General features: G+C 43.3%; 1 protein-coding gene across 3 annotated transcripts in view; it reads left to right on the top strand.

Annotated features, from left to right (window-relative positions):
- KCNS3 (potassium voltage-gated channel modifier subfamily S member 3) overlaps window positions 1-24,544 on the top strand; it is a 47,946-nt gene extending 23,402 nt beyond the window's left edge. For all 3 annotated transcript variants that reach the window (XM_027556018.1, XM_027556016.1, XM_027556017.1), the window contains exons 2-3: window positions 8,233-8,421; window positions 22,531-24,544. In XM_027556018.1, coding sequence (XP_027411819.1) covers window positions 22,590-24,065 — 1,476 coding nt within the window. In that variant the 5' untranslated portion in view covers window positions 8,233-8,421; window positions 22,531-22,589 and the 3' untranslated portion in view covers window positions 24,066-24,544. The remainder of the gene's footprint in view (window positions 1-8,232; window positions 8,422-22,530) is intronic.
- Window positions 24,545-26,877: the final 2,333 nt, after the last annotated feature.

The raw sequence follows: 26,877 nt of genomic DNA, 5'->3' as shown, positions 1-26,877 counted from the left end.
CCTTTTACTGCTCCCCAGGGGAGGTCGTCTAGGAACAGAACCCTGGGGGAAGACAGTGGTGTTCAGTTACCATGCTTGTAGCCCTTGGGATGTCTGGGGATGGTGTTGCATTCACTCATTCTGGATGGCCAAGAGAAGTGTAATTTGTATTAACCCTTCAAATATCATTTAGAGGCCTTGCTTTAGCAAGCACTTACTGGTTTTCTCTCTGAATACCATAATCCCTATCAATTTATTTTTAATTCCTGAATATTTTAGACCCTGGGAAGCTTTCATTTTCCTCTTGAGACAGAGAAAAAGGAAGGAAAAAAAAAATCTTGGTTAACTTAAGGATTTTTCCTATTGACTTAAGGTATTTCTTTTTTAATGGCCTCTATATTTTATATTTTGGGCTTCCCTTGTGGCTCAGGTGGTAAAGAATCCACCTGCAATGTGGAAGACCTGGGTTTGATCCCTGGGTTGGAAAGATCCCCTGGTGAAGGGAAAGGCTACCCACTCCAGTATTCTGGCCTGGAGAATTCCATGGACTGTATAGTCCATGGGGTCACAAAGAGTCAGACATGACCGAGCGACTTTCACGACCACTTTCATATTTTATTCGTTTATTATTTTATTATTGGAGTATAGTTGCTTTATAACGTTGTATTAGTTTCTGCTGTATGACAAAGTGAATCATCTGTATATATATACATATATCCCTTCCCTCTTGAGCCTCCCTCTCACTTCCCCCATCCCCGCTCCTCCAGGTCATTAGAGCACCAGCTGAGCTTCCTGTGCTATTCAGCAGCTTCCCCCTGGCTGTTTTACACGTGGTAGGTATATATGTCAGTGCTAGCCTCCCAGTTTGTTCCACCCTCCCCTTCCCACTCTGTGTCCACATGTTCATTCTCCACTGAAATTTGATAATTTGGAAAAAATAAGTCGTTTGGAGATAGATATTCTTAGTAAACTACTTTCTGAATTAACTAGACAGGGTTGTATTATTCTGATTGCTTTGGATTATAGGATTTAAATATGATTTTACTGGCACATTAAATTCTACTATGGTGGCCTGATTGCATTAGTTTAACTTTATTTAAGCAAAACCCTTGACCACAGTTCTTACTAATGAAGCAAGCTAGAGGTAGGGTCAGCGTTTACCTTTTCTTTGTCCTTGTATCGCATCATTACTCTTAGATTTTATGGGAAATTGGTCTGTAAATGATGAATAGGGGCAAGACTACCAAACCGATATTTTGTGGCAGATCAGAGTTTCCACAAGATTGGCAGCTTTGATTAGTAGTGGGTGTGGCCAGCAGGAGCCTCCGGCCCTCAGGAAGTAGGCCACATCTTTGAAACTGTATGAATGTGTGGCCCTGGGTATTATTCTAGTACTGAAAATGTTAGCAAACAGAAGACCGACTCACTGAGAAAATCACTAATCTTTACACTAGACTCAAGATGCAAGTTGTGTGACGCATGCTTTGACTTTCAACAAAAGGTTAACCTTGCTTTTATCTTTCCTCATTTGAAAAATTTTGCTTGTCTGACACCAGAAATGCCAGCACTGAATTCTAAAAGAATATGTGTTTTGGGGAAATTTCCCCAGCCCCTGACAGCAGATGAAGTATTAGTACAATCTGTCTTTCTGATCTTTCTGAACTTCCAGCTCCCATATAGGTGTCTGAGGTGTTTTTCACTCTGCTTGCTGATTTTGCTCTTGAGGGGACATTTGGCAGTATCTGGAGTTATTTTGATTGTCACACCCTGGGGGGCAGGAAGGAGGTATACTGCTGGCATCTAGGTAGAGTCCAGTGCATGTATGCATACTCAGTCGCTCAGTCATGCCTGACTCCTATGACCCCATGGTCTGTAGCCCACCAGGCTCCTTTGTCCATGGAATTTCCCAGGCAAGAATACTGGAGTGGATTGCCATTCCCTCCTCCAGGAAGGATCTTGCTCCTCTAGGGCATCTTCCCGACCAGGGATCACACCTGTGTCTCCTGCATTGACTGAGCCACCTGGGAAGCCTTTGGGTAGAGGCCAGAGATGCTGCTAAGTGTCCTGTAGTGCATAGGATATCCCCCAGGAAAAAAGAATTATCCGGCCTCAAAATGTCAGTGGTGCTGAGGCTAAGAGTCCCTGCTATAGAAGTTTGCAAGGTCAGCATGTCTCCAGGGAAGTCGGCGGGTTGCTAGGAGGGTGCTCCAAGGTGTCATTTACCTGGTAACCTTATCACGGATGGGAGTCAGCTCTGTCTCAGACTTGCGACTTCAGAAACTCAGGTGTCCCAGAGCTGAGTAAATAAACTTCTGTTTGCTTTACTAAGTTCCACTCTTTAAATAGAAATGGTGGACAGAGTGGACACTTGTGTCAGCTGCATAGCTTATTTGCTCTGTGTTGGCAAGGAACCTGGGAACTGAAATCACCAGCAGGTGCCTCAAGGAGCTGAGAGTCAGAACAAGGGGAGATTTGGGAGTATGTAATGCTATCTGAGACTCTGAGTTCTGGAGACTTAAAACCCCACTCAAGATGTATCATATCAGTGTTGGAGATGCTGTGTCTTCAGGATAAAACTCTTCTTCTTTAGAAAGTGCTGGAATGGGTCTTGGCAACCAATTTTGATCTTTGACTTTCTTCCTCTGCTTCCATTGCTGATCCTCTGCCTTTCATTATCCATATTGATTCTTTTAATTAATTTACTGTTTAGTCTTGTTGGCTTGGGGGAGAGGAATTGGCTAAAAACAAAAACAAAAACCTGTCAGGTGTCATTGTAAAACAGAGACAATTAATTTGAAGATTGATATTAGGACACTGTCCCTAACTGCAGGCTTCTCAGTATTGTGGGTGGCACTGAAGTGACAACATTTCAGAAGAATGTGAGCAGGGCAGTGACAGGTGCTCTCAGCATTCTCTACAAACTCAGAGGACACAGACCTAGGCTGCAGTGTCACTTGGAGTGCTGCTTTAAGTTCTCAGGCTCTGGTTTTAAAGTTTAATTTTGGGAGAGCAACATTATTCCTGTGATTCTCTGGGAGAATGATGCAGGGAATCATTATCAGTCTTGTGTACTGTCTGCTCGTCTGTTTGATTCTCCTCGTTCTGTTCCAAGATTGGATGTCAGGCCTCCGGGTGATGAAAGAGTCCTATCTGCCACTTAATCTTCACCTTTCCCCTCTCAATATTGGAGGTGGTCATCGTGTTCATTTTTGAAAGCTGTAGTCAACCCAGCAGGAAATATAGCCAGGCTGGACGGGAGCCCAAGAATGCCACCGAGGGTCTCCCTTTGTCCTGTAAAGAGAGGAATTCTGCGGAGGCTGGAGATACTGAATGAGCTTGATGTGTTTTGTCCGGATCCTGCTGAATCACTCAACAAAGTCAGAAACCAGCATAAGTGCAAAATCACGAATGCTCCAGTCTTTTTTTTTTTTTGAACAGTTGCACACAGATAGGGATGATGGGAACACAGAAACAGAACCAGTTGGTGGGATTGTTCAGCAGGAAGAGGGGAATGTGTCAGATGTACACATTTTTCTTCCCCTCAAACCTGCTGGTTTGGGCCATGTCTGCCATCTCTCCTAGTTCAGTTCAGTTCAGTCGCTCAGCTGTGTCCGACTCTTTGCGACCCCATGAATTGCAGCACGCCAGGCCTCCCTGTCCATCACCAACTCCAGGAGTTCACTCAAACTCGTGTCCATCGAGTCCGTGATGCCATCCAGCCATCTCATCCCAGTCCTTCCTTATTTTCCCCCAAGGGCTAGAAGAGGATCTTGATTTTCTATACTCATTGAAATCAGGCAGACCTACCTGAGTTTGAATGCCATCTGTGGTACTCACAGGTGTGGAGCTTTGGGCAAACAGTGTCTTTGAGCCTCAGTGTCCCACCAGTAAAATGGGAAGGTTCCTGGTATGTTGTAGGGACCTGGAAAATGCTAGTTATTGTTTTACATGGAGAGGTCACACCTAGTGTATGAATGCCGTAAGCAGGGGATGAACTGACATAAATTCACATCAGTTCAGTTCAGTCATTCAGTCGTGTATGACTCTTTGTGACCCCATGGACTGCAGCATGCCAGGCCTCCCTGTCCATCACCAACCCCCAGAGTTTACTCAAACTCATGTCCATTGGGTTGGTGATGCCATGCAACCATCTCTATCCTCTATCATCCCCTTCTCCTCCTGCCTTCAATATTTCCCAGCATCAGGGTCTTTTCCAGTGAATCAGTTCTTCGCATCAGGTGGCCAAAGTATTGGAGCTTCAGCTTCAACATCAGTCCTTCCAATGAACATTCAGGACTGATTTCCTTGAGGATTGACTGGTTGGATCTCCTTGCAGTCCAAGGGATTCTCAAGAGTCTTCTCCAACACCACAGTTCAAAAGCATCAATTCTTTGGTGCTCAGCTTTCTTTATAGTCCAATTCTCACATCCATACATGACCACTGGAAAAACCATAGCCTTGACTTGACAGACCTTTGTTGGCAAAGTAATGTCTCTGCTTTTTAACATGCTATCTAGGTTGGTAATAACTTTTCTTCCAAGGAGTAAGCATCTTTTAATTTCATGGCTGCAGTCACCATCTGAAGTGATTTTGGAGCCCCCCCAAAATAAAGTCTGCCACCATTTCCACTGTTTCTCCATCTATTTTCCATGAAGTTATTGGACTGGATGCCATGATCTTAGTTTTCTGAATGTTGAGCTTTAAGCCAACTTTTTCACTCTCCTCTTTCACTTTCATCAAGAGACTGTTTAGTTCTTCTTTACTTTCTGCCATAAGGGTGGTGTCATCTGCATATCTGAGGTTATTGATATTTCTCCTAGAAATCTTTATTCCAGCTTGCGCTTCATCCAGCCCAGTGTTTCTCATGATGTACTCTGCATAGAAGTTAAATAAGCAGGGTGACAATATACAGCCTTGACATACTCCTTTTCCTATTTGGAACCAGTCTGTTGTTCCATGTCCAGTTCTAACTGTTGCTTCCTGACCTGCATACATATTTCTCAAGAGACAGATCAGGTGGTCTGGTATTCCCATCTCTTGAAGAATTTTTCACAATTTATTGTGATCCACACAGTCAAAGGCTTTGGCATAGTCAATAAAGCAGAAATAGATGTTTTTCTGGAACTCTCTTGCTTTTTCCATGATCCAGCAGATGTTGGCAATTTGGTCTCTGGTTCCTCTGCCTTTTCTAAATCCAGCTTGAACATCAGGAAGTTCACAGTTCACATATTGCTGAAGCCTGGCTTGGAGAATTTTGAGCATTACTTTGCTAGTGTGTGAGATGAGTGCAATTGTGCAGTAGTTTGAGCATTCTTTGGCATTGCCTTTCTTTGGGATTGGAATGAAAACTGACTTTTCCAGTCCTGTGGCCACTGCTGAGTTTTCCAAATTTGCTGGCATATTGAGTGCAGCCCTTTCACAGCATCATCTTTCAGGATTTGAAAATCGGAATAGCTCAACTGGAGTTCCATCACCTCCACTAGCTTTGTTCATAGTGATGCTTCCTAAGGCCCACTTGACTTCACATTCCAGGATGTCTGGCTTTAGGTGAGTAATCACACCATCATGATTATCTTGATCTTGAAGATCTTTTTTGTACAGTTCTTTTGTGTATTCTTGCCACCTCTTCTTAATATCTTCTGCTTCTGTTAGGTCCATACCATTTCTGTCCTTTATCGAGCCCATCTTTGCATGGAATTTTCCCTTGGTATCTCTAATTTTCTTGAAGAGATCTCTGGTCTTTCCCATTCTGTTGTTTTCCTCTATTTCTTTGCACTGATCACTGAGGAAGGCTTTCTTATCTCTCCTTGCTATTCTTTGGGACTGTATTCAAATAAGACTGAGACAGAACTGTGTTTGAGCGTCTCCTGTGGAGGCACAGGTCGGCAGTGATCTGCTGCAGGGACGGGGCTCTGGGTGTGGGTATGGCATAAGTCCTCTTGGAAGAGGTCGCCATTAACCCCACTATACAGCTGCCAGAACTTACATAAATTCATATAAAGAAATATTGACTGATTTTACATGTTTTCCAAAAACCCAGTCTTTTGGACAGAAATCATGGTGAGGGGAAATGAAGCAAGGCACAAGAATTCTGACTTTCAGGGGAAGAAGAGAAAAAAGACAGCCTAGGATGTTGTTCATGCATCAGACATTGATGCCCACTGGGCACCAGCTTCTGTAAAAATGATACATTTGGTCTCTCTGTCCCTGGACCAGCCCCATCCTGCGAAGGTGATGAGCCAGCGTCCAGCAGTGCTGAGGTTTCTCAGAAGTGCTGAATAGCCTAAGGACTTTGTTGAGTTTTTTTTTCTTCAGTAATTAATGTAGTCATATCAAAGCTGTTTGTAGTTAGTTAATTATCTCCTAGCCAGATTAATCTTACCTTCCTTTAAAATGTGCTACTTTTGGAAAGGTGTCTGGTAGGGAAAGGAAGCCTATATTTGTGTGCTGTACCCTTTAAAAAAGGCACGACATTTCTACATATCCAGTGGAACACAAATATCTGAGGCTAACCCTTTGAGGTGCCGCTGGGAGGCCGTGGAGGAGGAGGAGGAGGACGTTAAGGGGGAGGAGGGAGAGAATAAGAAAGAGGAGGAGGTGGAGATGGAGCGGGGGAGAGGAGGAGAAGGGGGAGCGGAAGGACGAGGAGGAAGAGGGGGAGAATAAGGAAGAGGAGGGGGGGGAGCGGGAAGGGGGAGGACCATGAGGGGGAGGAGGGGGAGAATAAGGAGGAGGTGGAGGGGGAGATGAGGCGGGGCGGAGGGGAAGGGTGGAAGGAATGGAGGAGGAGGCTAGCTCCTGAATTTTATTTGTCCATGTTGAAATGTCTCTACCTCTTTGCCAAGGGTCCCAATCACAGAAGTTCAGTGTGGGTAGAGCTGCACTTTTTCTGTATCCTTCCTCATTGTCATCTCTATTAGAGGTGGAAATTCGCCGCAGGGTTGCTCTGGCCCTTGTTGGGACCGGCTTGTGGTTCCTGCTTTGCTTCCCACCCCGTTGCCCCCTGGATGTTGGTAGGACACCTCCGCGTGTTTGTTCTTTGGCTTCGGTCCTATGGGCTCCGAGATGGGGGAGAGGGCAGGTGCTGGATCTTGTTTGTAATCGCAATGCCTGGATAATATCAGGCAGAGCTTCAGATATAATGAAGGTTTGCAGTGACTGACACAGCTGGAAGCATGTCTTTCACTTTTTTCTGAAGCTCAGGATCAATCCTTTCTTCTTTATCTTCCCTATTTCCCCTTTGAACTTAGCATTGATTGGAAAACATGAAAATCGATAGGTAGATGCTTAGATACTACCATGGGAAAGCACCACCATGAAGCAAAGCTTACCCTGTTGGCAAGTAAAGTTTTTTTTTTTTTTTTTGCTTTCTTTAATTTATTCAGAGAGAAAAAATGAAATTTATCCTCTTATTTTCATATTAACTCTCCCTCATACATGACACACACACACACACACACACACACACGTGCGCGCACACATAACTAGAGGACTTTGATCTAGCATGTGTAGTCATTTCTGATGTCTGAAAGATGACAGTGACCAATGAAGCAACATTGAATTTGGCCAGCCTTTGAAACCTATCGATTTCAAATTAGAGCAGCAGTATGCATTCTATTAGTGCAGTCACACTCAAAACTTGGTCTCTAATATGGATTAAAGGTGTTCAATTAGAAGTTTATAAATTTGTTGTTCAGTTGCTAAGTCATGTCTGACTCTTTGGGACACCATGAACTGCAACAAGCCAGGCTTCCTTGTCCTTCACTATCTCTCAGAGTTTGCTCAAACTCATATCCACTGAGTTGGTGATGCCATCCAACCATATCATCCCCTGTCGCCCCCTTCTCCTGCCCTCAATCTTTCCCAACATCAGGGTCTTTTTATAAGTATACCCTTGAAAAATGTACTAGGAAAATGATGCTCCTGGAAGAAACAGTGTGGGAGGTGAGTGACTAACGTCCTAATTCTAGGACCTCATGTTATGGATATTTTATTGGCCTTGGGGTCAGTGGAGATGCCCCAGGTGTCCACTCCAGTCAAGATCTGAGTCCTGGAGCCTGAAAGTGGTTGCGAATCACTTCCTGACGTCTCTGTAGCCATGTGACCAAGGGGAGTGATGGGTCCTGGGAGTTTGATTGGTCTCTATGATATAAGTCTAATTAGTAAAATGCCCAGAGCATTGAGTCTGAGATAAAACTTTTTGGATGTGTTTTCTCCTTGGAGTTACAACATGACTGATACTTTCTTCTGCAGGTGAGAGTGATTTCCCAGCGATTGCTTCGGCCGGTACAACCAGAGAACAGGATTCTTTTCTTTTTGGCTGCTAAATGCCTCTGTATTCCACACTTTCCAGTGAGGGGAGAAGGCTGGAGCTTCTTGGATGATGATGGATATTCCGCTGGGCAGGATGAGGGCAGAGTGTGTGACATCAACAGCACAAGGGTAAGAGCTGCCTGTCTGGTGTTTTCTCTGATGCCAGCATTTACCAAAGGAAGGGGAGAAAAACCTAGTGACAGAAATGAGGGTTAAGCATCTGGGAGACTCTTCTGTTTGTAAACATCCATGGGGCAGTTGGGGTAGATGACTGAGGAAGGAAGGGAGAGGGCTGGCCTGGAAGGACTGGGTTGCTGTGTGCTGGGAGACACAGCAGGTCAACTTTGGAAGATCCTGTTGTCCACATGGCCCACCCTCTTTTGTGGTTATAGTTCACACTTGAGGAAGTGACACTCCTTACTGTGACAAGGTTCCATTTGTGTCCATTTGAGTTAGCCTGGCCTGTAATGAGTGCTATGGTGCCGAACCTGAGAAGAATCTCGCTCTGGTCCCAGATTGAGGACTTATTGGCAGTACTGGGCCCGGAGACACACTTTTGCTTGAGCTATATAGGTGGCTGAGATGGTAAAGAATCTGCCTCCAATTCAGGAGACCCAAGTTCGATCCCTGGGTTGAGAGGATCCACTAGAAAAAGAAATGGCAACCCCCTTCAGTATTCTTGACTGGGAAATCCCATGGACAAAGGATCTTGGTGGGCTACAGTTTACAGGGTCCCAAAGAATTGGACACAACTGCACAATTGACACTTCCTATAGTGTTAAAAACTTTTTGGATCAATTCTGATTAATGTTGAGATATCTTACGTAAAAATGAGGATTTCTGGGTTTTCCAGGAACACTGTAAGATACACCCAAACTGGCCTTCTGTTCTCAAAAAGGACTCATGCCGAGTAGTCTTTGCCTCTGAGATAAGCCTGGGTGGTTCACTGCAGTCCCAACTAGCCCACTTCATTTGTGTAACTTACTTGTTGGTTGTTTGGTCACTGGAGGCATGTCATTTCACCATGCCTGATCTACAGCCTTCTGCTAGCTCTTTCACAAAAACAGTGTTTTTTTTTTTTTAAGAACAGTTTACAGAAAAATTGTGCAGAAATTGCTGAGTTCCCATGTACACCCTCCCCTTATCCACACAGTTCATCCTACTTTTCACATCTTGCCTTGGTGCAGTGTTTATTACAATTGTTAGCCAATACTGACATATTATTATTGACTTAAGTCCGTAGTGCATATTAGGATTCACTCTTGGTGTGGAACTTTCTATGGGTTTTGACAAACACATAGCGGCATGTATGGACCGTCACAGCATCATATAGGATAGTTTCCTGCTCCCAAATGCTCTGTGCTCCATCTGTTCACAGTCATAGTTTTTATTGATTCTTCTAGATCAAAATGAATATCTTTCACTGGACCACGGGCAGCACTTAGCATAAGGGGCTGGGGCTGTGGTGATGACAAGACATAGTCCCCTCCATGGGAAAAGCTTGGAGTCTGGTGACAGTAATGGTCAGAGTTGTGGAGGATAAAGAGAACTATAAAGGCAATAAAGAGAAGGATAAAGATAACTATAAGGATATGTAGATAACTAAGGATAAAGAGAACTATAAAGACACTGTAATCCCTTGCCCGGGGTAGGGGTGGGGTGGGGGGCAGTGCAGATAAAAATGCACCTGAACGGCTATGGGAGAAGGTGAACAGAGCTGGGAAGTAAGGGCAGGGGGAATGATTCATGTGGAGCAGATCATTCTGCTCCAGCACTCCACCTCTGGACCTCCTTGCGTCACCCCGACAGCTGTCTTTAGGGTCTTCTCCAGTGAGTTGGCAGTTTCCATCAGGTGGCCAACTGTCTGCATGAGGGTTCCTCTATGTAATGTGACTCAGTTCCTCTATGTAATGTGATGAGGTAGCTACTGGAGAGTTAAGTCTCCCCTCTTGTGGCAAAGTCCACATTTTTCCAATTTCTGGTGAATATCTTTCACCTCTGCTTCTTTGCTTTTTACAAATAGGACAGATTTCTGGCTTTTGGGTTCACTGAATTAGCCTTCTAAAGCAGCTCTCCTGCTTGGAGATAAGCTGGGTGAGTTACAGGGATCCCTGAAGTTTGCAGGGGGAGTCAGCCATTCTAAATGGAATCCCGAGGAAATGAGCACCTCTCTAGTATGACTGTCCAGATGGAGGTGGCAAGAGAGGGAAAGGAGTAAGTAGGGGCAGGAACAAGGAGGTAGGGGGACTCATCTGTTTTTTTTTTTTTTTTTAGTTCTACCTATTTATTGCTACCAACCCATCTCCCTCCACCCCCTTCATGCATGTTCGCTCCGTCTTGTGACCCCATGGACTACAGCCCTACCAGGCTCTTCTCTGTCCATGGAATTTTCCAGGCAAGGATACTGGATTGGGTTGCCATTTCCTTCTCCAGGGGACTCTTGTCTTAATCTCTTATTTTTGAAATAAGGCTTTACATGTATCTTATGCTTTGTGTTTTCAGAAGACTTTTGTGTTTGTTATTGTATCATCAAAGTGTGTACATCATCTTTTATTGATCAAGAACCTCCCATCCAAGGTCACAGAGCTGGGAAGTGGCGCTTCAGGCACAAGTTTTCAGAGTCTTAACCTGTCTTCTTTTCTTTAGGTGCTTCTGATAGTTCAGCATGGATAAGTGGACCTGGTGGGTTCATTTCTTTCAGTGCAACATTTAAAAGTTGGGTTTGGGTTATGAATCTTCTGAATGAGGGTGACTGGGGACCTGTGCCACTGGTGTGTTGTCAGCTGCACACAATGCTGTTGGAATACGGATGTGGAAGAGACCAGGAGGGAGTTTCCTTGCTCTGCTTGGCCAGTGGGATTCACTTTGCATCCAGGCTTCCTCATGGGCTGGGAAGAGCTGTTTGGAAGATTACTGGGGGGATTAGATCCACTTAGAAGCCTCAGGATACCCAGGAAATGCTGATCCCTGCAAACAAAGACTTATATCTAGAAGGCTCTCTGAGGCTTTGTATGGCCTGCACACTGGCTCTGGGCATGTCCTCCTCGATGTCTCATAAAGAGCTATTTCTTTTTCAGGATTGTGCTGTAAAAAGACATCTGATCCACAAAGATCTGAATCAAGGACCACTAGCATCTCCATTTCCAAATCCACAGTCAAGGTGGACCATGCAGTGCCACTGACATTTCATTATACTCTCTGCTCCTCTGTGACCCAACGCTGACTTCTGATTTTCTTTTCCTTACATGCTACCCACCCCAGTGCATGGGGAGCTTGCTCTGGGAGAAGGTCATCACCGGGGAAGGTTCCTGGTGAGAGGATGCTCAATACTTGGGTGTGGATGGAATTTAGATTTTCACTTCTGTTTACATTTGTTTCGTTTTATTTGGAATAGTCTCACACAGCATGGCTGGAAATAGAATTTAGCATGATGGTGAAGAATCCGCCCGCAGTGCAGGAGACCAGGGTTCGATCCCTGGGTTGGGAAGATCCCTTGGAGGAGAGTATGGCAACCCACTCCAGTATTCTTGCCTGGAGAATTCCCTTGGAGCCTGGTGGGCTAAAGTCCATGAGGTCACACAGAGTCGAACACGACTGATGGACTAAGCACAGCACATCACCCTTTTAAAAAACATATATGATTTTTATTTGAAAGTTAATAGAATGAAATACAGCTTTTCCAGATGATTATTCCATAAAGACTTCAATATTAATGCAGAAAAATGCTCCCCTCTTCCTCGATGATAGGACTAATGTAGATTTTGGACAAGTGGGAAGGACAAAAGAGTCTAGGTTTTTTTGTTTGCTTGTCTGTTTACTTTTATGGAATTGATTTAAAAGAGTGGTTCTGCCCAATAAAGCAAGTAGAAGTGGCTTGTATTTGTTATGCCTTTCTTACTTTTTTGAGCAAATCAAGTGCATTATCAAAGCCACCCATGCACATGTGTGCATGGATATGTGTCAACCTTTAAAAGACACAGTTTTGAGAGCATTTATAAAGTGAGTTTGAGAGCATGAAGCAAAGAGAGTGGTAAGAGGTTAATGGCTTTGGAAAGGCTTTATGGATGCCACTTGGAGAGAAATAGATCAGCGTGGTGTTTAGTTTAAACTGCCATAGAATATCTTGGATCTTTGACATCTTTTTTCTTTCTTTTCAATCTTACAAACACCAGGAGACACAAGGTGGCCAAATACAGTATATGGTGTCCTCACCATGAGTGATTTGTGTTGATAGTAGGCAGGAGGATTGATGCAATGAAGTGAAGCTCTTGAGGAAGAGAACGAAAATAGCACTTAAGTTTTCTACCTGTGGCCAGATGCCTTTGGTACACATAGATGTGCCTGATCGGAGACCGCATGTATCCTTGACATGCTAGTACCAAATCCCCTACCAGAGTATATAGCATTATTTATTGAGGCTGACTAAAAATATATATAAAATTGAAGGCCAGCTGGTTAAAGACCTTCCTCCTTCCAGTTAAAAAAGTTAAATGTTTGAAGCATAGTGGAAAAAGTTTGCCCTATAAATCTGTATAATGTTGGCTAAATCCTGAGCCTCAGGTTTTTCTATTTGCGACATGGGGTATAAGATCTACTGCTAGGACTGCAGGAGAATTAAATGAAGTCATTCATTCAATGATAATTACTCATTGCTTATACTGAGGTACTACGTGAGTTGCTGGGAATTACAGGATGCACAATAATGTATATGAAAATATGTATCACAGTGCATAGCCACACAAGGTGCTTACTAGATTTTTCTTAAACCATTTTTTGATGGAGAATTTTTATATGTACAAAAAAAGAGAATAATTCATTAAATTCCTCTGTACCTGTCACTCAGCTAAAATAATTGTCGTAGTTATTAATTCATAGCCATCTTGTATGACCAGTGACTCCTCCCTGTCCTCCCAACCCCACACCAATGAATTATTTTGAAGTAAATTCTTAATGCAGTAAAATTTTATCCATAAATCTTAGCATATATTTGTGAAAGGTAAAGGTTTTTTTAGCGCATAATTACAATACCATTAGCACATTGAAAAATTGAACAATTATAATTTTACATTATCAAGTGTCTAGTTCAGTGTTCAGATACTCCTGATTTTCATATATATATTTTTGAAAGCATTTGGCTAGCTCGAATCAGTATCCACACCAAGCCACACACTGAATCTATTTGATGTGTCATTTATCTGATCCATCATTTGTCCTGTATAATTTCCCACAGTCTGTTTTTTGCTGATTGCATCCCTATAGTGTCTTTGAACATGTTCCTCTGAAATATCCTATTTGATTTTAACTGTTAGAGCTAGATCAAATTTATGTCTTATTTTATTTTTTAGCTAGGATAGTTCAGAATTGTGTACTTGTTTCCATCCGGAGGCACATTCTGTCTTGTCTCTTTTTGTTACACTGGCTTGAACAGTGAGTTCAGGTATTGTTTCTCTGAACTAACCATTGTGGAGTTCCCTATTCATTTTTTAACTGGGTTTTAGCAGCCGTTTATGAGCACACTCAGATCTGTTATTTTATTATGAATTGCACAATGGTGAGATTTTAATTCTATCATTCCTTCACTGTTTTCCAAATTGGTCACACCATTTTCCACTACTACTCATTATGCTTAAAGGTTCTGATTTCTCTGCATCATCACAAACACTTACTGTGTTATAACGTAAGACTTGTATTATTATTACTTTTTGATTATATCCATCCTAGTTGTGTGAAATGGTGTCTCATTGTGACTCTGACTTGTGTTTCCTAGTGACCAATGATGTTGAGCATCTTTTCATGTGTTTTTTTGGCCATTTGTATATCTTTGAAGAAATGCCTATAAAATCCTTTGCCCATTTGTCTTTTTACTGTTGTAAGAGTTTTTTATTTTTTAAATCTATTCTGGATTCTAGACTCCTATTAGATCTATCAAGTCAAGTCAAGTGTTAGTCACTCAGTTGTGTCTGACTCTTTGCAACCTCGTGGACCACCAGGCTCCTCTGTCCATGGAATTCTCCAGGCTAAGAATTCTGGAGTGGGTTGCCATTCCCTTTTCCAGGGGTGTCTTCCTGACCCAGGGATTGAACTCGTGTCTCCTGCATTGGAGGCAGATTCTTTACCATCTGAGTGAACCCCAGGGAAGCCTAATAACTTGCAAATATTTTCTCCTAATTTGTGGGCAGTTTTGCTCAGTATTTCCCAATTCCCCTTCATAAGAATTTCCCTTCATTTTGTTTCCCCAATTGCAGCGTGCAAAAGTACCTGCTTCCCCACATACTTAGTAATAGAGTATGTAGCTCAGTTTTTGTATTTTTTCCCATTTTGGTATTAGATATGATTTGTTGTTGTTTAGTCACTAAGTCATGTCTGACTCTTTGTGACCCCATCGTCTGAAGCCCTCTAGGCTCCTCTGTCCATGGGATTTCCCAGGCAAGAATACTGGAGTGGGTTGCCATTTCATTCTTCAGGGGATCTTCCTGACCCAGGGATCGAACTCACGTCTCCTACTTGGCAGGTGAATTCTTTACCATTGAACCACCTGGGAAGCCCATTAGATATGATACTGCTCCATAATTTTAATGTTCATTTATCTTACTATGCGCAAGGTAGAACATTGTTTTCCTGTTTTAAGACCCATTGACATTTTTTTTTGTAAACTGTCTATTCATATCTGGCCCATTTTTCTATATTGTTTTTCTCTTTTTCTTCTCAGTCTAAAGCCTTTTATATGCTAGGTATATTAACCACTTGTCTGTGATATAAGTGGCAAATATTTTTTTAACATTGCTTATGGCATGGTTTTCCATACCAAAATTTTACTTTTATATAATCAAAACTTTTTTTTTGTATTTTTAGTCAAAATTAAAGAGATTTTTCTCACTTACAGAGAAATTGACCCAAATCTTTATTTAGTATTTGTATAATTCTCTCTCTAAATATGGTTTACACTATATGTATATTATATACATTCCTTTATATGTTCACTTATGTATCAGTTCAGTTCAGTCGCTCAGTTGTGTCTGACTCTTTGCGACCCCATGAATTGCAGCATGCCAGGCCTCCCTGTCCATCGCCAACTCCCGGAGTTCACTCAAACTCACGTCCATTGAGTCGGTGATGCCATCCAGCCATCTCGTCCTCTGTCATCCCCTTTTCCTCCTGTCCCCAATCTCTCCCAGCATCAGAGTCTTTTTCAATGAGTCAACTCTTCACATGAGGTGGCCAAAGTACTGGAGTTTCAGCCTTAGCATCATTCCTTCCAAAGAACACCCAGGGATGATCTCCTTTAAAATGGACTGGTTGGATCTCCTTGCAGTCCAAAGGACTCTCAAGAGTCTTCTCCAACACCACAGTTCAAAAGCATCAATTCTTCGGCGCTCAGCTTTCTTCACAGTCCAACTCTCGCATCCATCCATGACCACAGGAAAAACCATAGCCTTGACTAGACGGACCTTTGTTGGCAAAGTAATGTCTCTGCTTTTCAATATGCTATCTAGGTATAGCTTCATGTATAAAATATATGTAAGATAATTATTATATGTAAGGTATACTATAAGTATATATTAAATATATATATATAAATATACCTTTGACACATAGTATTTTCTGAATGGGAATGAATGATGCTGTTAAATGCTGGCCTGAATATAGAGTCTTGTAAATAACCATGTTCGTTATCTGTTCTTCTTACTTACTCCTTCGAGTGGGTGAACCAGCACACTGCAGAGCAGAGGGGCTGACATAGGGAGCCCTGGCTTGAGTTTTGCTCTAACCCTTAATAGCTGTGTGATGCCCATCTCTTCTAATCCTGCTTCCTCACCTGCAAAATCTCAAGGTAATAGTGAGGAGCAGATGATATAAGGACCGATTGTAATTGGCCAGGGACTAGCTTCATGTAAGGGAACCTTGCTACAGTTTATAAAGGTGAGGTCTTCTTCCCTGCTCTCCATAGGCTGCTTTGGGCTGGATGCAGCCAAGGAAACCAACAGTGTACTCTGGCAGCCATGATGTGGAGAATCTCATCTTGTCCTCTGAGCTGAAGCATCTGATCTGATATAGAGATGCTTTCTTTTTTCTCTCCTCTAAAAGTCCCATAATGAGAGATCTCTGGTTTTATGATGTATGTTGCTATTGTGATTAGGCTTTGTGGAATGAGGGCTTCCCTGGTGGCTCAGGTGGTAAAGAATCTGCTTGCCAAGCAGGAGACCCAGGTTTGATCCCTGGGTTGGGAAGATTCCCCTGGAGGAGGGAATGTCAACCCACTCCAGTATTCTTGCCTGGAGAATTCCATGGACAGAGGAGCCTGGTGGGCTATAGTCTATAGGGTCAAAAAGAGTTGGACATGACTGAGCGACTAACAGTTTTTGTGGAATGCATGGACCTCAGAACAGGCTCCTTTTTACTGGCATAGAGTGAATACAAAGCAAGGAGGACAGAACAGGAAGATGGCAATTATGGTTGATAACAATGTTCTTTGGAAAAGTGATTTTGGAACAGTTGGGAAATGGATGGCACACTTTCTGATTATGAGACTGACTTCAGCAGGTTGTATCATGAAGGGAGACAGTGGCTTTCAACCATTGTGGGTTTCCGGGAAAGCTAAGGAGATAAAAAATAATCCACCAGAAGAAAATGTCCATGAAAGCCTTAATGCTAGCTTCACTAAAACTCGTTCCTTGGAACATTTTACTCTTGTACTTGCCATGAACATAAGCCTGCTTTCAGAGATCTGAGGTTCCATAAATATTTGGACCACGCCATGAGCTCTGATTTAGGCCCTTCGAAGAAGATCTCTAACTAAAAATAGAAAGCCGAGGCAAGAAAAAAATCATGTCTTTTGGAGAGGTCAGCACATCTTGTGAAGTGTTTTGCTATGCCAGGCCGTGGTCTCTGGTTTCACGGGAACATTGTCAGTGCTGGGGTGTCCAGAGCAAATGGTGCAAATAGCCTTGTATTTTCTCTCACATTGAGCTTCCTCCTAGGGTGGATGGCAGAGGGCTGTGTTTTCAGGCTGTGTTCTCTGGAGTGTCCTTTTCAGAGGTGGAATCTCTTGTCTCGCTGACAGCTTCGTCTCTTTGTAAACATAAGGACAAGAAATTCCTACCTGGCCTTACGTTTCCTCTAATGATGTCATCCGGTTGTGCAGAGTAGAAAACACATCTTCCTTTTGACTTTCTTCTTCCTTATCTTTTCCTTCCAATCAGTGACCAAGTCCTCTTGATTCTACTTTATTTGTTGTTCAGTCACTAAGTCATGTTCAACTCTTTGCAACCCCACAAACTTCAGCATGCCAGCCTTCCCTGTCCTTTGCTATCTCCCAGAGCTTGCTCAGACTCATATCCAATGAGTCAGTGATGCCATCCAACCATGTCATTCTCTGTTACCCTCTTCTCTTCCTGCCTTCAATCTTTCCCATCATCAAGGTCTTTTCCAATGAGTCAGCCCTTCATTCACATCAGATGGCCAAAGTATTGGAGCTCCAGCTTCAGCATCAGTCCTTCCAATGAATAATGTGAAGTCAAGTGGGCCTTAGGAAGCATCACTACAAACAAAGCTAGTGGAGGTGATGGAATCCCAGTTGAGCTATTCCAAATCCTGAAAGATGATGCTGTGAAAGGGCTGCACTCAATATGCCAGCAAATTTGGAAAACTCAGCAGTGGCCACAGGACTGGAAAAGGTCAGTTTTCATTCCAATCCCAAAGAAAGGCAATGCCAAAGAATGCTCAAACTACTGCACAATTGCACTCATCTCACATGCTAGTAAAGTAATGCTCAAAATTCTCCAAGCCAGGCTTCAGCAATATGTGAACCGTGAACTTCCTGATGTTCAAGCTGGTTTTAGAAAAGGCAGAGGAACCAGAGATCAAATTGCCAACATCCGCTGGATCATGGGAAGAGCAAGAGAGTTCCAGAAAAACATCTATTTCTGCTTTATTGACTATGCCAAAGCCTTTGACTGTGTGGATCACAATAAACTGTGCAAAATTCTTCAAGAGACGGGAATGCCAGACCACCTGATCTGCCTCTTGAGAAATTTGTATGCAGGTCAGGAAGCAACAGTTAGAACTGGACATGGAACAACAGACTGGTTCCAAATAGGAAAAGGAGTTCGTCAAGGCTGTATATTGTCACCCTGTTTATTTAACTTCTATGCAGAGTACATCATGAGAAACGCTGGACTGGAAGAAACACAAGCTGGAATCAAGATTGCCGGGAGAAATATCAATAACCTCAGATATGCAGATGATACCATCCTTATGGCAGAAAGTGAAGAGGAACTAAAAAGCCTCTTGATGAAAGTGAAAGTGGAGAGTGAAAAAGTTGGCTTAAAGCTCAACATTCAGAAAACAAAGATCATGGCATCTGGTCCCACCACTTCATGGGAAATAGATGGGGAAACAGGGGAAACAGTGTCAGACTTTATTTTTCTGGGCTCCAAAATCACTGCAGATGGTGACTGCAGCCATGAAATTAAAAGGCGCTTACTCCTTGGAAGGAAAGTTATGACCAACCTAGATAGCATATTGAAAAGCAGAGATATTACTTTGCCAACAAAGGTCCGTCTAGTCAAGGCTATGGTTTTTCCTATGGTTATGTATGGATGTGAGAGTTGGATTGTGAAAAAGGCTGAGCGCCGAAGAATTGCTGCTTTTGAACTGTGGTGTTGGAGAAGACTCTTGAGAGTCCCTTGGACTGCAAGGAAATCCAACCAGTCCATTCTGAAGGAGATCAGCCCTGGGATTTCTTTGGAAGGAATGATGCTAAAGCTGAAACTTCAGTACTTTGGCCACCTCATGCGAAGAGTTGACTCATTGGAAAAGACTCTGATGCTGGGAGGGATTAGGGGCAAGAGGAGAAGGGGATGACAGAGCTTGAGATGGCTGGATGGCCTCACTGACTCGATGGACGTGAGTCTCAATGAACTCCGGGAGTTGGTGATGGACAGGGAGGCGTGGCGTGCTGCGATTCATGGGGTCGCAAAGAGTCGGACACGACTGAGCGACTGATCTGATCTGATCTGATCTTAGGATTGACTGGTTTGATCTCCTTGCTGTCCAAGGGACTCTCAAATCTTCTCCAGCACCACAGTTCAAGAGCATCAATTCTTTGGCGATCAACTTTTTTTATGGTCCAACTCTCACATCCATACATGACTACTGGAAAAACCATAGCTATGACTATATGGCCCTTTGTTGGCAAAGTGATATCTCTGCTTCTTAATACCCTGTCTAGGTTTATCATAGCTTTTCTTGAAAGAAGCAAGTGTCTTTTAATTTTGTGGCTATGGTAACCATCTGCAGTGATTTTGGAGCCCAGGAAAATAAAATCTGTCACTGTTTTTACTTTTTACCCTTCTATTTGGCATGAAGTGATGGGACTGAATGCTATGATCTTAGTTTTTTGAATGTTGAGTTTTAAGCCAGCTTTTTCACTCTCCTCTTTCACCTTCATCAAGAGGCTCTTTAGTTCTTCACTTTCTGCCATTAAAGTGGTATCATCTGCATGTCCGAGGTTATTGATATTTCTGGGCAGTCTTGATTCCAGTTTGTGAGTCATCCAGCCTAGCATTTCATATGATGTACTCTACATATAAGTTAAATAAGCAGAGTGACAATATACAGCATTGATGTGCTCCTTTCCCAATTTTGAACTAGTCCATTGTTCCTTGTCCAGTTCTAACTGTTCCTTCTTGTCCTGCATACATACAGGTTTCACAGGAGGGCAGGTAAGGTGATCTGGTATTCCTATCTGTTTAAGAATTTCCCACAGTTTGTTGTGATCCACACAGTCAAGGCTTTAGCATAGTAAATGAAGCAGAAGTAGATGTTTTTTGGGATTCCCTTGCTTTTTCTATGATCCAGTGGATGTTGGCAATTTGATCTCTGATTCCTCTTGCCTTTTCTACATCCAGCTTGAACATCTGGAAGTTCTGTGTTCACATACTGCTGAAGCCTAGGTTGGAGAATTTTGAACATTACCTTGCTAGCATGTGAAATGAGTGCAGTTTTATGGTGATTTGAACATTCTTTGGCATTGCCTTTCTTTGGGATTGGAATGAAAACTGACCTTTTTCTAGTTCTGTGGCCACTGCTGAGTTTTCCAAATTTACTGGCATATTGAGTGGAACACTTTCACATCTATAAAATTCTTGAATTTGTCACCTCCTCTTTATACATACCACTGATGTATGAGTTTGCGTTCTCTCACCCGTTCTGTTGTAACCCTACCTCTTTGGCCCCAGTCATTCCTGCCAACAGTCTTCTATCCTGCTGTCAGTGGGGTCTTTCTAAGTTATAGTCACAAATACAGCCATGTCTACTTATTGATTAAGGTGATTTAGCAGTCTCATCTACAGGATCAAGTCCATACTCTCTATTTTTTTTTTAATATTTTTTTTTGATGTGGACCATTTTTAAAAAGTCTTAAGTGAATTTTGTTACAGTATTGCTTCTCTTTCATGTTTTGTTTTTTCTTGCCACAAGGCATGTGGGATCTTAGTTACTCAACCAGGGATCCAGCCTGCACACCTGCAGACGAAGTCTTAGCCACGGGACCACCAGGGAAGTCCCATGTCTAAACTCTTTAGATTGATTCACGATTCTCTTTGCAGTCTGACTTGTCCCCACCTTTTGATGCCCAATGTTGGGAATGTCCTTTGTCCCCATTGCTCAGCTCTGCTTAAACCTTTAACATTTACCTAAATAGAACCTCTGCTAGGAAGCTTCTCCAGACAGAGGATTGGTGGTTCCCCAGTAACCCCAAGGATGCTTGACTCACTTTGGTAATAATACTACTACCTATATTGGATTATTGGATTATAGTAAGGAAAAAAACCTGAAAGGGGGTGGGAGGGATATGTGTGTAGTGGATATAGCATGGGCTTTGGAGTTTATCAACCTGGGTTTAAACCATGGCTTTACCATTTGCTTATCTTGTGATCTTGGACTTAACTTCTCTGAGTGTTTACTTTCCTATACATCTACTGTGTAGTATTGAAAGGATGAAATCACATAATATACACAAAAATTTATTAGTGCTTAGTTGGAACTCAGTACGTGACAATCTCCTGCCTTTCTTTTATTTGCATCATCAGCTCTGAGGAATCAGCATTGTATTGGATGATGGTCAAAACCTATTATTTTCTCTCTGAGAAATAGTTTTGGTACATCTTGGTTAGAGTCAAGACTAAAATAGCCTGTATATGCTGGGCCAGTATAGACTTGAGTATCAAAGATTGGGAGTGTGTAGGAGACTGTTTGTGAAGGGAGGAAGGAGATGGCAGAGGAGCATAGTTGTGTCAGGAAACTGATACTGCAATTAACATAAAAAGGTTTCCCTAAGTCACTTTCTTCCCTTGTGGATGTACCTGAAACCCCATCCCATGAAGTGTAACTGTATCTTTAAGATACTAATGGGACCAGGGGGTAATTATATCCTCTTGATTGTCCACATCCAAATGTGGGGAATAGAGCTTTCTCTAAAAGGAGTGAAACATGGGAGCGTAAGAAGAAACCTACATCTTTTATAAGAGCTGATCTGAGCCCCAGTGATGTGTGGCTTATGTACGAGGTGCAGAGCAGAGAGCTGTTCCTGAATGTGCTTGACCAAGCCATAGGGAACAGGAGAGATGAGCTGCAAGCCAGGCAGCAAATAGCATGCCACGTTTGAACTGAGCATTTCCAAATGAAGAAGCCTTGTGTTTGAGGCTGGAGATGCTTGTATTGAGTAAGTGATCTCAAATGCATTGCTTTTGGGGTATGGCATGCTATTATGAATGCTTCAAAAATAGAGAAATAGGAATTGGAAATTCATAAAAATTATATGGCAGTCTTTTCTAAAAAATGTATATATAAACCCATTTTTAAAAAACTAAAAACCTATTTTATGTTGAATTTCTTATTGTCAAAGGGGGATAGTATATTTTTTTTTATTTTGTTTTCTATTTTGCTTTCTTTTTTTTTTTTAATGGTATGTAATCTTTCTTTTTTAATAAGATGACTTTTGTTTCATTTATTTATTTTTTCTGGTTGAGTCATGTGGCACGTGAGATCTCAGTTCCCCAACCAGGGATAGAATCCACACCCCCTGTGTTGGAGGTGTGGCATCCCAACCTCTGGACCGCCAGACAAGTCCCTCTGTTTTTGCTTTTAATGTAGCCCATCATCCTGGAAAGGGCAGATTAAAAATAAGCTTGGCACGGCTGCTCGGAACAGGGCTCACGCGTCTTGTGTTCCTTCCAGGGCCAGCGTGAACTCCCTCGTCTCCCTTCCCAGCCAGCTCTCCACCGCCTGGATCCACCATGGTGTTTGGTGAGTTTTTCCATCGCCCTGGACCAGACGAGGAACTTGTCAACTTGAACGTGGGGGGCTTTAAGCAGACGGTCGACCAGAGCACCCTCCTGCGCTTCCCTCACACCAGACTCGGGAAACTGCTTAGCTGCCACTCGGAAGAGGCCATCCTGGAACTGTGCGATGACTACAGCGTGGCCGATAAAGAGTACTACTTTGATCGCAACCCCTCGCTGTTCAGATACGTCTTGAACTTCTATTACACGGGGAAGCTGCACGTCATGGAGGAGCTGTGCGTGTTCTCGTTCTGCCAGGAGATTGAGTACTGGGGCATCAACGAGCTCTTCCTGGATTCCTGCTGCAGTAATCGCTACCAGGAGCGCAAGGAGGAGAACCACGAGAAGGACTGGGACCAGAAGAGCAACGACGTGAGTACCGACTCCTCCTTCGAAGAGTCGTCTCTGTTCGAGAAAGAGCTGGAGAAGTTTGACAAGCTGCGATTTGGCCAGCTCCGGAAGAAGATCTGGATCCGGATGGAGAACCCAGCCTACTGCCTGTCGGCCAAGCTCATCGCCATCTCTTCCCTGAGCGTGGTGCTGGCCTCCATCGTGGCCATGTGCATCCACAGCATGTCGGAGTTCCAGAACGAGGATGGGGAGGTGGACGACCCCGTGCTGGAAGGTGTGGAGATCGCATGCATCGCCTGGTTCACGGGCGAGCTGGTCATCCGGCTGGTTACTGCTCCCTGTCAAAAGAAATTCTGGAAGAACCCTCTGAACATAATTGACTTCGTGTCCATCGTTCCCTTTTATGCCACGTTGGCTGTAGACACCAAGGAGGAAGAGAGTGAGGACATCGAGAACATGGGGAAAGTGGTCCAGATCCTCAGGCTCATGAGGATTTTCCGAATTCTCAAGCTTGCCCGGCACTCAGTGGGACTTCGGTCTCTTGGTGCCACACTGAGGCATAGCTACCACGAGGTCGGCCTGCTGCTTCTCTTCCTGTCGGTGGGCATCTCCATCTTTTCTGTGCTTATCTACTCCGTGGAGAAGGACGACCACACCTCCAGCCTCACCAGCATCCCCGTCTGCTGGTGGTGGGCCACCATCAGCATGACGACCGTGGGCTATGGAGACACCCACCCGGTCACCTTGGTGGGAAAGCTGATCGCCAGCACGTGCATCATCTGTGGCATCTTGGTGGTGGCCCTTCCCATCACCATTATCTTCAACAAGTTCTCCAAGTACTACCAGAAGCAAAAGGACATCGATGTGGACCAGTGTAGTGAGGACCCGCCAGAGAAGTGTCAGGAGCTCCCTTACTTTAACATTAGAGACATTTATGCCCAGCGGATGCATGCCTTCATCACCAGTCTCTCTTCGGTGGGAATCATGGTGAGCGACCCTGACTCCACAGACGCTTCAAGCATTGAAGACAATGAGGATGTTTATAACACAGCATCCTTGGAGAATTGCCCCCCAACGTGAGCAGGGACCTTTGTGCCTGGACCGCGTGTCCCTTCCCGATGTTAGGTTAACACAGCTTTATCAACCTCAATGGGTTCGTTAAAATCATTTACTTCTCAGGGTGTACTCTTCAGCCATAGTTGGACATTTCATTGCTCTGAAATTATAGAAATGTCTTTATTTTTCTCAGTGAGGTGAATGAAATGCCTTGCTCTGAAATTTATTTTTTACAAGAGAGTTGTGATATGATTTTGATTTTGCAAAAAAAAAAAAAAAAATTATGGTATATGGTATTGGGTGGGATTTCTTGCTCCAGCTTCTGTATCATTCTGTGTTTATCATTTACTCACATTGAGCTAACTGACAAGTAGAATCAAAGGCCCAGCTGGAGGCTACATGCATGTAAGATCCACAAAATGAGACAATGCATGTCCATCCATGTTCACATTCTAGACATGGACAATAGGAGCCTAATAAATTGCCTAATTCAGTACAGAGAATGTCTTGGTGGTGTGTTTTTATGTGAAGTAACTATATTTCAATACGTTCACAATCGACTTAGTAGAGAAAATGCTCTTTTTAGCACATCAAGAGCCCTTTCTGTATGTTTTTGAACTTTGGATATACATCATCAGTGGGCTAGTTCTTCTGTTCAGTAGCGTTGGTGGAGGTTGGCAGGTGGAAGGGTCATGTTCATGATTAAACCACACTTTCCAGTGTAACCTGATTATGCATGTACACATTTAGGACGTACTCAAATTGGTATATGTGCATGAAACATGTGCCCCTACAGATCTGTTTCCAGTATTTATTTTCTAATTTCAACTGCTAGAATAAAACCTCATCACCTGAAAATTGTGGAGCAGAGTAAACCTACACATTCACAGACAGAGGTAACATTCAGTGGCTGGAAGGAAAGAGAAATGCTGTACAAACCCACAGATGTGACTCACTGTGGCCAGGGGAGTGAGACTTAAATCACCAGCAGCTGTGAAATGAACCAATATTTAAAAATAGCCTGAGAGGCAGTCATGTCCACCTCTTATGTTTCTACTCTTCATAACGGGAGAAGACGTATTAATACGTACTCATTTCCCGAGCAGTGACAGCAGTTCTATCCAGTGTGAAGAGAAAGTAACTATAATCTTAATTTTGGAGATGCATGGCTTCCCTGGTGGCTCAGACAGTAAAGAATCTGCCTGCAATGAGGGAGACCTGGGTTCGATCCCTGGGTTGGGAAGATCCCCTGGAGGAGGGCATGGCAGTCCACTCCAGTATCCTTTCCTAGAGAATCCCCATGGACAGAGGGGCCTGGCGGGCTACAGTCCATGCAGTTGCAGAGTCAGACATGACTGAGTGAGTAAGTACCACCAATGGTGACTCTAACTCATGCTGTCACATTGGGTTCTTCCTGTGAGACCTTCTAAATGGAGGAGCTGCGTGGATTTATGATCCAAATTTTTAGGTTTGCAGATGTGTTTTGTTGAAAGAAGGTTGTTCTCTCTAGGTTATCTGATGAAAGTAATTTTTGGACTCACCACTCCTGCTGTTTCCTTGACTTCTGAGATGGTTACAACTAACAGGATTTATAGTCACTTTTAAATCTGGAGGTTTATTACATGTATATGTGTCATCTCCTGGGACTTCCCTGGTGGCTCAGTTGGTAAAGAATCCACCTGCAGTGCAGAAGACCCTGGTTTGATCCCTGGGTCAGGAAGATCCCCTGGAGAAGGGAAAGGCTGCTCACTCCAGTATTCTTGCCTGGAGAATTCCATGGACAGAGGAGCCTGGTGGGCTACTGCCCACTTGAAGAAATGTTTCCTTTTTCCCAAATGCCTTTGATGTTGGCATAATTATGTTTGACTTTGAAGCATGGCAATAGGATTTGGAACCCAATATTATTTAAGACTTCCCAAATAGTAATGAAGTAATTGAAGACTGCTTAGATAGTAATAGTGATAGCAGTAGTCATAGTAATAGCAATAGTAGTGGTAATAAACAGCAACAGCAATAATAACAATAAGCTACTATGTAAAGGCTTTACCTATATAATCTCACTTATTCCTTACAACATCCCTAGCAGCAAGGTTTGATTAATGTCCGGTCTGGGGGATGGGGGAGAGCAGGGAGGGGGTAGGGAGTGAGTGTTTTAACAGGGACAGAGTTTCAGTGTAGGAAAAGTTCAGGAGATGGGTGATGGTGAGAATTACACAACCACATGAATGTATTAAGTGCTACTGTACAGTTAAACATGGTTAAAATAGTACATTTTCTGTTTTGTGACTTTTACCACAATTAAAAAATGAGGACACAGGTCATAGGAAAATGGCTCGAGTTCTCATGGCAAGTAACAGACTTGGGCTCAGATCCTGGGAGCCAGATTCCAGAGCCTGTCCCTGGAACCCTGCACTGCACTGCCTCCTGCTGTGCTGGGTTCAGGAGTGGATTTAAGGATGCGTCAGGGCCATGTGCATCTGAAGAGGCAAAAAGCAACAAACTCTGTCAGATGTTGATTTTTCCAGTACGTGAGTAGAAAGGGAAAATACTGGCATATGTACCTTCCTCCTCCTGACTCACAAAGCTGACACAGTTGTTGGCAGGGCAGGGTTTTCTAGAAGCTGGAGCAGCCTCTAAGGGTCCTTCCCTGATCCTGAGTGGCAGATGCAGTGGGAAACTTATGGTTCTATAAGAATCCAGAGCATCTCCCAATTAGTAGGTCCTTAAGAAGAGCTTTCTGGATCCTTTTACTCTTGAGTTCTTACAAGCTGTAAAGGACTTGTGTTTCTGCCTGTTGTTCAGTCGCTTGATCGTGTCTGACTCTGTGACCCCATGG

This window comes from Bos indicus x Bos taurus, chromosome 11 (assembly GCF_003369695.1).
Source record: "Bos indicus x Bos taurus breed Angus x Brahman F1 hybrid chromosome 11, Bos_hybrid_MaternalHap_v2.0, whole genome shotgun sequence".
In the NCBI taxonomy this organism is placed as follows: domain Eukaryota; kingdom Metazoa; phylum Chordata; class Mammalia; order Artiodactyla; family Bovidae; genus Bos; species Bos indicus x Bos taurus.
This window is presented reverse-complemented; position numbering and strand designations above follow the sequence as displayed.